At 36.9% G+C, this 13,008-nt stretch overlaps 1 protein-coding gene across 5 annotated transcripts in view; it reads left to right on the forward strand.

Annotated features, from left to right (window-relative positions):
* LOC123703154 (myb protein) overlaps window positions 1-12,794 on the forward strand; it is a 54,024-nt gene extending 41,230 nt beyond the window's left edge. For 3 of the 5 annotated variants that reach the window (XM_045651060.1, XM_045651059.1, XM_045651062.1), the window contains 6 exons: window positions 646-776; window positions 1,448-1,594; window positions 2,178-2,260; window positions 2,920-3,088; window positions 4,877-5,035; window positions 8,308-10,617. In XM_045651060.1, coding sequence (XP_045507016.1) covers window positions 646-776; window positions 1,448-1,594; window positions 2,178-2,260; window positions 2,920-3,088; window positions 4,877-5,035; window positions 8,308-8,895 — 1,277 coding nt within the window. In that variant the 3' untranslated portion in view covers window positions 8,896-10,617. Of the gene's footprint in view, window positions 1-645; window positions 777-1,447; window positions 1,595-2,177; window positions 2,261-2,919; window positions 3,089-4,876; window positions 5,036-8,307; window positions 10,618-11,726; window positions 11,835-12,671 lie in introns of those variants that run through there. The other 2 variants (XM_045651063.1, XM_045651061.1) reach the window with 2 other exon arrangements.
* The last annotated feature ends 214 nt before the right edge of the window (window positions 12,795-13,008 follow it).

Below are 13,008 nucleotides of genomic sequence, written 5' to 3' on the forward strand. Positions count from 1 at the left end.
CATTGTGACACGAGATTTATATATATTAAGATAGTATATGAATTTTGGAACAAACATATTATAATTTTGATTTACACATGGATCTTTAAACAAGAATATTATTTTATCAAAAAATATTGTGGTCAATATCATTTAAAATTTACATACTATGTACTTGTTAATCAATTTCAAGTGATTAACTTTCCAAGTAAAAATGTTTTGGTAATTTAGTAGATCTACAATATAAAATTATTTGTATAAGTATCACACTTTTGACTGGCCGGTTGGCTTGGTTGGTAGTGACCTTGCTTTCCAAGTCACTGGTCGTGGGTTCGATTCCCACCCGGGGCAAATATTTGTGTGATGAACATAGATGTTTGCTCTGTGTGTGGGTGTTAATTATCTATATATGTAGTTATTTAAAATTATATATGTATGTTTACCAGCCATCTGGTTTCCATAACACAAGCGAAAGCTTAGTATGGGATCAGATAGTGCCGTGTGTGAAAATAGTCCCGAAATGTTTAAATATTTATTTATTTATTTATATTCGTTATTTGCATAAATATCCTAATCCAAATTTTAAATAGTAAGTTTTCCCATTTATAAGTTAAAATAGTTTAAATTAAATCGAAATTTTATTAAATTTATATTTATTTTTTACAGTAACATACTCAGTATGCACAGAGCCAAGTAAGGAAATAATCGTACCGTCGGTATATTCATCACCCAAGAAAAAATTAACGGAATCCAGTCCACCACCGATATTGAGGCGAAAGAATAAGAAACCAGTACATGTGAGTTTGTATCGGTGTTTTTGATTAAATTTTTGAAGGGTGTAGCTATTTTTTGATGTTTTATGCGTTGTTAGTAGTTGGTAAAGGAGTTATTATAAGAAAATTACTGAATGATTAGACAAATAGATGAATGAAATCCGTAAAAAAATATCTATTTCTCACTCTTTATAGCTGAGAAATTTATCTTACTTGGATAAAAATTATCATGACGTAACAGATTTCATAGAATTGTTTTATAACATGTTCATGCAATTTAAAATATTCGGAAACGTAAGTCAAAAATGCACACTAAAACCAAAATAAGGCACTTTTTATTCTTGTTTATAAATAGATCTTTGCGATCAATCAAACAAACTGTATTTTCATAATCCATTTCAACCATAACCAATTAAAACACTACTTTACTGTACAACTTATTATTATATGACATACATTTTTTTTTTATTATAATCTATACTAATATTATAAAGCTGAAGAGTTCGTTTGTTTGTTTGTTTGAACGCGCTAATCTCAGGAACTACTGGTCCGATTTGAAAAATTCTTTTGGTGTCAGATAGTCCATTTATCGAGGAAGGCTATATATCATCACGCTAATACCATAGGAGTGGAGCAATGCGGGTGAAACCGCGCAGCACAGCTAGTCTCACTAATAGAACCTTAATATATTTCAGAACAACTGGACAGAAAACGTAAAGTCAATAGAAGGAGCGACTCCCATAAAAGCGTTACCGTTCAGTCCGTCGCAGTTTTTGAATTCACCAGCTACTTTGTCGTTCCCTAACTTTGATTCTACACCGTTGAGACAGGCTGTTAGTAAGGTTAGTTGCTTTTATTTCATCATGAATATGATAAGTTTTGCAACATTGCAATTATTGAAGTGAAACTTCTTTATCGGGGTTGGAAAAAAATTTAGTGTAACATTTTTTCGTTACGCGTGACATTTTTCCGTTACGCGCCATCTTTTTCTTATCCCTACCACACGTGATTCGACGTATTTCTGTAAAGTTGCATATAGTAAATTATTTTTTGAAAAATAAGGTCATAAAGAAGTTTCACTTCTTACGTGTGTACATTGGTACACACACACATTTTTTTAAAAGTATTTTCAGGATTATAGCACAGAAAGAATAATAACAATATAATTAAAATTGTAATTTGTCCTCTTCTGTTTAAAAATAAAAGCATTTCTTTCCATTGTTACTTCTGATACCGTAAAATGTCTAAATTATTTATCTTTTAATTACTTACCTAGGAAAATTAATTTATTTTTGTGCACTGTGGTTACTATACAAATTACAAATGCTGATGAATACCCACATATAATTAAATTCAATCGGTATTTATTTTCATAATTTTTAAAGCTATAATAAATATACTAAAAATTAAATTAAAAAATTCCAGGAATGGGGAGCAAGTCCACTATTACATACGCCCACACCCGCCAATATTACACCCGGAGGAACGCAACTTAAGAACACACCTAAGTAAGTATATTTTTACGATAGTCAGTACAAAAATTATAAGAAATTTGGAACATAATAATTATATTATAAAGAAAATTGACTTTTTAGTACAGTGGTTGTGACATGAAAAACTCTGCGATAAAGTCTCGTTGTAATAAGTTTTTATCATCAAAAGAAATAAAATTTCAACAGTAGTTCGGTATATTTATGTTTTTCAACTGCTTTTTGTACAGTGTAACATTATTAGAGAAAGAAAACAGTTCTCAGACAAATATATTATTATCTCGTAAATAACGAAAATTCTTCTAACTTCAAAATAAAATATAAGATACATATTACAAATTACACAATCAACTAAACCAAATACTTTAATCTATATCTAAAAAGACGTATGGCACTCGCGGACTGCCGCGGTTGCGCTATTGCATGCTATACCTTCAAGCCACACCTCCGCCCGTCCCCGTGGGGAGTGTGAGGTTTTTTCGTTACGGAATTTCTCGATTCGGTCCCCGCGCTCAAGGCCCGCGATACAAGCTATGCAATAGCTTAAAAAAAATGAAAACAACTTTCTACTCATAGTTTATCACACAAAAAGCTTCTGTATCCTATTTACATTTAATGTGATAGTAAAAAAATCTTTTAAATTATGAAAATTATTAACAATTATAATTGAATTCCAGAACACCAACCCCCTTCAAAATAGCAATGGCTGAAATCGGCAAGAAATCCGGCCTCAAGTATTCACCATCAAGTCCCGGTGTATTAGTAGCCGATATAACAGAAATGATTCAACGGGAAGAGAGTGCTAATAATGATTCTGCTATGTCCAATGTTGAGAATGATGTACAGGTAATTGGATTAAAATGTAATGTTTATAATTTATCTATAACTAGCTTACCGCCCGCGGCTTCGCCCGCTTTGTCTTAAACCTTATAAATTATATACTAAAACCTTCCTCTTGAATCACTATTAAAAAAACCGCATCAAAATCCGTTGCGTAGTTTTAAAGATTTAAGCATACAAAGGGACATAGGACAGAGAAAGCGACTTTGTTTTATACTATGTAGTGATATAAAAATGAATTGCAAAAAGTGTTGGAAAGTGCAAAAAGTGTTGGAAAGCGCATAAATCGAGAACGGCTGAACCGAATTCGTTAATTATTTTTTTATAATATTACTTGAACTACTATGGTGGTTCTTATGGAGAAAAAACGTAAACACGTATCACGGTCGAAGCCGGGGTGAACCAATAGTGTAATATAAAAGAAAGTTTTTCTAACTCAGAATTGTTGATGGGATTCCGGATCTGATGAATTTGATTAGACTATGGGCGTAAACATCAGTTTTTAAGTTATAAACTGTTTATGTTACAAATCTTATATATAAAAATGAATCGCAAAATGTGTTGGTAAGCGCATAACTCGAGAACGGCTGAACCGATTTCGATAATTCTTTTTTTATTATATTCCTTGAAGTACGAGGATGGTTCTTATGTAGAGAAAACGTAAACATGTGCCACGGGCGAAGCCGGGGCGGACCGCTAGTTTCATATAAATTGATGTTATGGTTTAGCTATGATGGCATAACAGCCTTTATAGCTATTTTTTTTAGTTTTACTCATCTATTGTTAGTTCAATGTAATGAGCTATAAACGATTTATTTTTAACCGACTTCAAAAAAAAGGAGGAGGTTATCAATTCGGCCGGTATATATATATGTATATATATATATTTTTTTTTATGTATGTACACCGATTACTCCGAGGTTTCTGAACCGATTTACGTGATTCTTTTTTTGTTCGATGCGGGATGGTGTCGAATTGGTCCCATAAAAATTTTATTCGGATAGGCCCAGTAGTTTTTATTTTATGAGCATTTTTGTCTGTAGGTATTTGTAAATTTTGCAAGTGCAAGTTTGAAGTCGGTTGTTTTTAACGCAGTTATATTTATTATAAGTATGTATGTGTAAATGCGATTTGTTACGCAATGTAGAGCTAGCGTTTCATATTCTTTTAAAGTAGCTCTATATCTTCAGCATATTATTATAATGCTACTGGCATATATTATATACATAGCAAGAAGTCTATTTGTCAGTAGCTCTATATTAATAACTATGTAGCTCAATATTTATATGGCAGTTATATATATATAACTATGTGGCTCTATATGTATACTTCTATTTATGTAGTTCTATATCTATACCACTACTAGTTTACCTTCCGCGACTTCGCCCGCTTTCTCTAAAACGATTTGAGATTTAAACTATCTTATCTCTCAAGTTGGATCGAACTGCATATGGTGTGCGAATTTTATTATAATCGGTTAAGTGGTTTATGCCGTTAGTACATCGACGCATTCGCGAGCGGCAGCGAAACAACGAAAAATCTGTCAGTAGTATGGTAGGTTTTCGCATATGATATGTCTCACTCTAGCACATAGATATGCGAATGATGAAACGAGATGCATTGCGAAAAAGTTGCGAAAACATTGCTGTTTACTAACGTTCCGCAGATGTTTCGCTACGCAGTAGTTTCGCAGAGATTCGCTGCCGCACGCGAATGCGTCGGTGTACTAACGGCGTTAGGAGGTCATTGAGGACAAACATATTAAGATCTACCTCTAACTGTACATATAACCAGCAGGTGAACGACAGCGGCATAGGCTCCGGGTCCCGCGGCAAGGAGAACGTGCCGGGCCACAAGCGTGCCCGCAAGGTGTTGGCGCACAGCTGGGGCGCGGCCACCAGCACGCCGCACGCGCACGCCGTGCCCGACGTGTGCTTCGCGCTAGAGACGCCGGTGAGTAGCGTGCAGTGTGCAGTGTGCAGTGTGCAGTGTGCAGTGTGCAGTGTGCAGGGTGCAGGGTGCAGTGTGCAGGGTGCAGTGTGCAGGGTGCAGTGTGCAGTGTGCAGTGTGCAGTGTGCAGTGTGCAGGGTGCAGTGTGCAGGGTGCAGTGTGCAGGGTGCAGTGTGCAGTGTGCAGTGTGCAGTGTGCAGTGTGCAGGGTGCAGGGTGCAGTGTGCAGGGTGCAGTGTGCAGGGTGCAGTGTGCAGGGTGCAGTGTGCAGTGTGCAGTGTGCAGTGTGCAGTGTGCAGGGTGCAGTGTGCAGGGTGCAGTGTGCAGGGTGCAGTGTGCAGGGTGCAGTGTGCAGTGTGCAGTGTGCAGTGTGCAGTGTGCAGGGTGCAGTGTGCAGGGTGCAGTGTGCAGTGTGCAGTGTGCAGTGTGCAGTGTGCAGTGTGCAGGGTGCAGTGTGCAGGGTGCAGTGTGCAGGGTGCAGTGTGCAGTGTGCAGTGTGCAGTGTGCAGTGTGCAGGGTGCAGTGTGCAGGGTGCAGTGTGCAGTGTGCAGTGTGCAGTGTGCAGTGTGCAGGGTGCAGTGTGCAGGGTGCAGTGTGCAGTGTGCAGTGTGCAGTGTGCAGTGTGCAGGGTGCAGTGTGCAGGGTGCAGTGTGCAGTGTGCAGTGTGCAGTGTGCAGGGTGCAGTGTGCAGGGTGCAGTGTGCAGGGTGCAGTGTGCAGGGTGCAGTGTGCAGTGTGCAGTGTGCAGTGTGCAGTGTGCAGGGTGCAGTGTGCAGGGTGCAGTGTGCAGTGTGCAGTGTGCAGTGTGCAGTGTGCAGTGTGCAGGGTGCAGTGTGCAGGGTGCAGTGTGCAGGGTGCAGTGTGCAGTGTGCAGTGTGCAGTGTGCAGTGTGCAGGGTGCAGTGTGCAGGGTGCAGTGTGCAGTGTGCAGTGTGCAGTGTGCAGTGTGCAGTGTGCAGGGTGCAGTGTGCAGGGTGCAGTGTGCAGGGTGCAGTGTGCAGTGTGCAGTGTGCAGTGTGCAGTGTGCAGGGTGCAGTGTGCAGGGTGCAGTGTGCAGTGTGCAGTGTGCAGGGTGCAGTGTGCAGGGTGCAGTGTGCAGGGTGCAGTGTGCAGGGTGCAGTGTGCAGTGTGCAGTGTGCAGTGTGCAGTGTGCAGGGTGCAGTGTGCAGGGTGCAGTGTGCAGTGTGCAGTGTGCAGTGTGCAGTGTGCAGTGTGCAGGGTGCAGTGTGCAGTGTGCAGGGTGCAGTGTGCAGTGTGCAGTGTGCAGTGTGCAGGGTGCAGTGTGCAGGGTGCAGTGTGCAGTGTGCAGTGTGCAGGGTGCAGTGTGCAGTGTGCAGTGTGCAGGGTGCAGTGTGCAGGGTGCAGTGTGCAGGGTGCAGTGTGCAGTGTGCAGTGTGCAGTGTGCAGTGTGCAGGGTGCAGTGTGCAGGGTGCAGTGTGCAGGGTGCAGTGTGCAGTGTGCAGTGTGCAGTGTGCAGGGTGCAGTGTGCAGGGTGCAGTGTGCAGGGTGCAGTGTGCAGGGTGCAGTGTGCAGGGTGCAGTGTGCAGTGTGCAGTGTGCAGTGTGCAGGGTGCAGTGTGCAGGGTGCAGTGTGCAGGGTGCAGTGTGCAGTGTGCAGTGTGCAGGGTGCAGTGTGCAGGGTGCAGTGTGCAGGGTGCAGTGTGCAGGGTGCAGTGTGCAGTGTGCAGTGTGCAGGGTGCAGTGTGCAGGGTGCAGGGTGCAGTGTGCAGTGTGCAGTGTGCAGTGTGCAGTGTGCTGTACAGCGTGATACAGCGTGATTATAATAATTTGCTGAATCATAAAATATAATAAAAACTAGCTTTCCGCCCGCGGCTTCGCCCGCGTTTTCAGAGAAAACCCCGCATAGTTCCCTTTCCCGTGGGATTTCCGGGATAAAACCTATCCTATCTCTCAAGTTGGATCGAACTGCACATGGTGTGCGAATTTTATTATAATCGGTTAAGTAGTTTAGGAGTCCATTGAGGACAAACATTGTGACACGAGATTTATATATATTAAGATAATAAAATTGCCGCCCAAATGTTGGCGATTCCATCTTGACGTCGATACGTTTTTGCCGAGAGAACGAGACATTACGACGAAGGCACAAGATGGAAAGAGATAGATATTAAATTGTCGACGCCACAGTTGTTTTTTAGGTGAATGACCTTTTGTATCGCTTCTCGTTGGCCTTATTTTATGTGGTGTACAGCGTGATACAGCGCACAGCGGGGTGTAGAGCGGTGGGGAGGGGGGGGGGTGTATAGCGGCGCAACAAAGCGTGCCTCACGCACACGTATTCACGGGCGGCTGTTAAATAGGACGAATCGTCCTGAACAACATTCCCCACAACGGAGGCCGTGTGTGTAAAGACCCAATCGTCGTCGCGTGTCAAACAGCGTGATGATGCAGTGTACAGTACACGTCACGTAAAAAGAACGCTGGATGAAAGTGATGGGGTGTGTTTGCACATGGATCGAGTTTTGCACGAAAACTATGTGGCGATTATTTTATTTATGAACTAAGCTCGCGAATCGTGGCTTCGCAACTACCTATTTGTTATTCTTATAACCACCTCATAACACCAAATAGACCGATAAATCGCCAATGCGCAGCCATACGTCAGCGTTCTTTTTACTTGACGCTACCTGTACAACGTGTGACAGCTGAAAGTGTCTGCTCTATGTGCTGTAAACCAAGATTAAACACGGAGCGAGTAGAGTGACGCAATGTACCGTGGCAGCAGATTGTGCATGCATTATCTATACTAATATAATAAAGCTGAAGAGTTTTTTTGTTTATTTGAACGCGCTAATCTCGGGAACTACTGGTCCGATTTGAAAAATTCTTTCGCCCATTTATTGAGGAAGGCTATAAGCTATATATCGTCACCCTAAGACCGGCAAGAGCGGAGCAATGCGGGTGAAACCGCGAGACACAGCTAGTATGGTATATAGAGCATAGTCCACTACACATAGTGGACTTGTACTCTATGCATGCGTTATACTAGTGATGCCGACGCAATAAATACTGCGAAAATACAACGACTGCGGTGACAAAAAAAGGTCGTGTAAGCTCAAAATCGTGAGTTATTTACATGTACACTTACAGAACCTCTCTATTGTGTTCTAAAGCTGGGTACACAAAATATTAGAATGTATTGTAATACATACGCATGTTTGTATACAGATTTTTAATCGAAAATGTAGGTACTTTAAATCACAAGATCTTCACACAGTTATTTGCTTTACCAATAACTTAACTTTTTCTTAATTACAGAGCAAAACACTAGCCGGCGACAGTTCAGTACTATTCTCACCGCCGTCCATCGTTAAGAACTCTCTTCTAGAAGAATCAACTAGCCTCCATAGTCTAATGAGCACAGAAAACACGCCGGAACCAATGAAATACGAGGAAATGGATATAGAGAACGTTATCACGCAAAACAAGGTACAACACAGGTCCTATATCCCTACTAATCCTGAACCTAACACCCTTCCGAGCTTAATTTGTAATAATTACGAATATCAGACTCCCTTCAGAAATATAACTAATGTAGAATCGCCTAGAAGCTTCGCTAGACTCAACGCGGATAGATTAAAAACAATAAATAATAGTGATCTAGCGTGTGATAATTTAATAGCTCCAAAAGAAGTGTTAGCCAACGCGTTAGTAGATCACATATATAAGGTGACAAACCAAAAACCGTCTACGTCACAAATTGATCAAGTATTAACTAATAAAATGAAAAATAACGAGGTCGAAAAGGAAAATCAGTGGTGGAGTATGGAAAAGAGTACGTACACGGATAGTGAGAAACAGAATGACGATCTGTATAACGATTATTATATATTTACTAATATGTAATATGCAATTAATTATATAAAAAACTAGCTTTCCGTCCGCGACTTCGACCTGTCTAAAACCTTATAAGTTATGTACTAAAACCTTCGAGAATCACTATTAAAAAAAATCGCATCAAAATCTGTTGCGTAGTTGTAAAGATCCATACAAACAAACAGACGGCGGAAAGCAACTTTGTTTTATACTATGTAGTTATACGAATAAAATTTGCTGAAGCAAATAGCAATATCGGACTTAACAATTGTGTTAAATAATAAAATAATGTCAATTGAATTTGTATATTACGGTTAAATCGATTCTGATTAGAATCACTAATATATTAACGCGATTATCGATGTACTCGATTTGAATCGATATATAATCGATTGTAAAATTTTGTTTAAGAACTTACTTAACGTATGACGAAATAAATATAAGCGACCAAAGATGAACGTTTCATCAAATGAATTTTCTTAATATATTGGTTAATTAGGTTTATTGGGATTTTTTATTTGACGCTACAGTTTAAAGTAAGCTTAAAGGAAATTGGAGCTTGCATGTAATACATATAGAGTTCACTTTTAGGTATAAATATTACTGGTTTTTCTTTTTTGCATGTTAGTTGATGTTAAAATAACAAATCTTAAAACTTTTTAACGTGAAATCAAATTAATAAGAAAGACCAGAAAAAAAGTATAATAGAAATAATGATTGTTTGGAAACTATGTATTTCTTTTAACTACCTTTATATTCCTCAAGAACCACTCTATTAGAAAAACATCATCAAAATCTCTAATGATAGGGACGGACAATGACTTTGTTTTATAGTATGTAAAATAAGCTTGATTACAAGTTTTAATTTCCTTTAAACTATAAAAATAACTTGTTCGTCGAATCCCTTAGGTTAAAGTCGATACCTCATGTTTACCGCGCACCAAATTTATATTTAAGTTGCAAGTATTACTTATAGTTTAGCTTCGTGAGTATTAACGGCTATTTATTCTGTTAAGTTCGGGTTTCTATAGGTTCTAATATATTTTATGTGTGTTGAAAATTTATTTCTTTTGCGAGATTTAAAGTTTTGATACTTGTTACGCGATCGAACGGATTTGATCGTTTTACCAATTTGGTAGATTTAGTTTTCGGCTAGTAAAAAGACGTAATAATAAGTCGTTATTCGACTAATTAATTAATTAGCGGAAGGAATGAAATAACAAAAGTATTGCGTTAATTTTATATATTGCGGTTTGATAAATTGGATAGATTAAAACTAACAATCCCTTAGGACCTGTCCCATCCTTATATTTATTATTTAAAAGTCTATTTGCTTTGTGATTTGCTATGTCGTACGTATTATGTAATATAATTACGAACTATTTATTTTCTATCTCTGTTAAATATTGAATCGGCAGCTACTTAATAATTATTGAAATAAATTAATGACATTTTGATCCCATTTCAATCCCACCTTGTCCCGTTCTATCCCACACCTCTCCTACAATATTGACAGACCAGTGTTGATACTTTAAAAACATATTTATTTTTTGTTGTATATTTTTGTTATTAATTTATGTCTTAAATTGTTTTAATTTATTCTATAGCTGTAATGATTTTTTTTTGTAATTATGTTTTTTGTATTATTTTTTCTGTTTACTTTGTTTCGCTGTCAATATTGATAGTTTCCAATCCAAAACTCCATATAGTCCGATGTCATTGTTTATTTCAATAAAGTTATTTATCACAGTATCTGTTGGTTTTAATTTATTTAAGTTACTCCTTATTGATATAATGTGTTCTTTTTAAATTTTTATGAAACGAAAGCGTAATATATTGGTAAGATCGTAGGTGTGACATATATTAAAGTGAAAAAAACATGTCCAATGTCCATTCATAAATTTAATATTATAAAAAAAACTGGTTTTCGTTCGTATAATTTAAAAAGAACACGTAATATAAATATTTTTAGAAATATGATACAATATTCCGAAAAGTAGACTTTTAGAGAGCAATATTTTCATTTTATTTTATTTTTCGGAGTTGTTTGGTTGCCTATTATATTATTTCGCTTACTTAAAATATAAGTAGGTATATATAGACTTTTTAATATTTTCTGTATCTACTATTACTGAGCCGATTTTGAGAAATGAGAGATATTACTTAATATATGCAAGCTAATAAAGCAGTGAATTGAATATTTCTGAATCTGACTATATTAACATGAGACAACAAAATCCTAAGCTGGTAAAATTACCTACATACATCTTTTTATAATATTATTTAGAATAACTATTTAGGCTGCTAAAAGCGAAAAGTACATTAACTTCTAAACACTAACTTATTATGCTACACGAATATTAATTTAAATTACCTTTGATTAAAAATAATGGTTAGCTCTTAAATGGTTCTGGGTTCGAATCCCGAGAATTCTGAAAAATAAATCTTGTTAAAGCTATTGGCTGTGCAAATTATAAACATAAGATTACTGAAGATCAAAGAAAGTACACAAAGATAATGAATAATAAAGCATTTTAATAAGGTATAAAACTATAGTCTACATAAATTAACACAAGTAACGACAACTACAACGACGTAAATTGGATAGTTACCATTGATAGACTTACTGTGAAACTATTAAAAAAAATAGCTAAAAATATTTTTTTTTCTTCAAACTTACAAGTATGATAATATGAGGTTAAGACAGGCACAGATAAATAATACATCTATGATCTACAACATTCAAAATTCTATGGAACACACTAACTTCCTAACATTCTAGAATATCCTAATTTCCTACTTTATCTAAAAAACTAGAAATATCATACAATAAAACATATTTAACATGAAATATAAAATAGGTACGACGTCAATCCGACGAACCGGTGGTATTGAAGAAATCAGCTGTCCGATCTATAAAGTTCGACCAAGAGCCGCAGGTTAAGGAGGAGAAACCGTCTTTTATATTGGTTTGTATTTATTTTGTAGATGATTACTAAAATTTTTCTGGTATACATAAACTAGTATATTATGTAGTAATTGTGAGTTTAGAAAGTACTTGAAGTGTAGGTATACAGATAATTTCATCTTCATCGGTCCAACCGATTTAAAATATTATGTTTTAAAAGGATTGATAAATCCATACTAATATTATAAATGCGAAAGTAACTCTGTCTGTCTGTCTGTCTGTTACTCAATCACGCCTTAACTACTGAACCAATTTGCATGAAATTTGGTATAGAGATATTTTGATACACGAGAAAGGACATAGGCTACTTTTTATCCCGGGAAATAGGATATATTTATCCCGGAATATCCCACGGGAACGGGAACTATGCGGGTTTTTCTTTGACTGCGCGGGCGAAGCTGCGGGCGGAAAGCTAGTATGAACATATTCTAGGAAACAGAATAACTTGTTTTTAGTATATTATTTAAATACTCGATATAAACTAATGTGATTATCTGACTAGAGACATTCTATTTTCTTTTATTCATTGAAATTACATATCACTACATAGTATAAAACAAAGTCGCTTTCTCTGTCCCTATGTATGCTTAAATCTTGAGGAACTACAGAATGATTCAAGAGGAAGGTTTTAGTATATAATTTATTATGTTTTAGACAAAACGGGCGAAGCCGCGGGCGGAAAGCTAGTATTGAATAATCTAACTTAAATAGCACTCCTAGATCCGTACCTTTCGAGATTATAATTATAAATTATTTGTATTGTTGTAGTTTTTTACAATTAATAAGAAAACTTAACACAAAAATTTTTGTTATATACTAACAAAACATTACATTTCAGACTGAAAATCAATGGGAAACCTTCGCATGTGGAAAAACACAAGACCAATTGGACCTAACAATGCTGGCTCATCAATATTTACGAAAAACCGCTTTAAAACCTAGATCGCTTAACTTTTGAAACTAAAACTGCCATAAAATATCGAAAAATATAATTTTATATGCAGTCTTTCATTTAGATAAAATTATGTGAAAAAATTTGAGAAGGAAAAAAATTTTTTTTTTGTATCACATGTTTTTTTTTTTGTATCATTCTGTCTTTCGAGTTAATTTGGGAGGAAATAGAGTAATAACATACTGTTATATACGTAATGATTATTTAAATTCCGATCATTTAT

Source organism: Colias croceus, chromosome 25, assembly GCF_905220415.1.
Source record: "Colias croceus chromosome 25, ilColCroc2.1".
Taxonomy (NCBI): domain Eukaryota; kingdom Metazoa; phylum Arthropoda; class Insecta; order Lepidoptera; family Pieridae; genus Colias; species Colias croceus.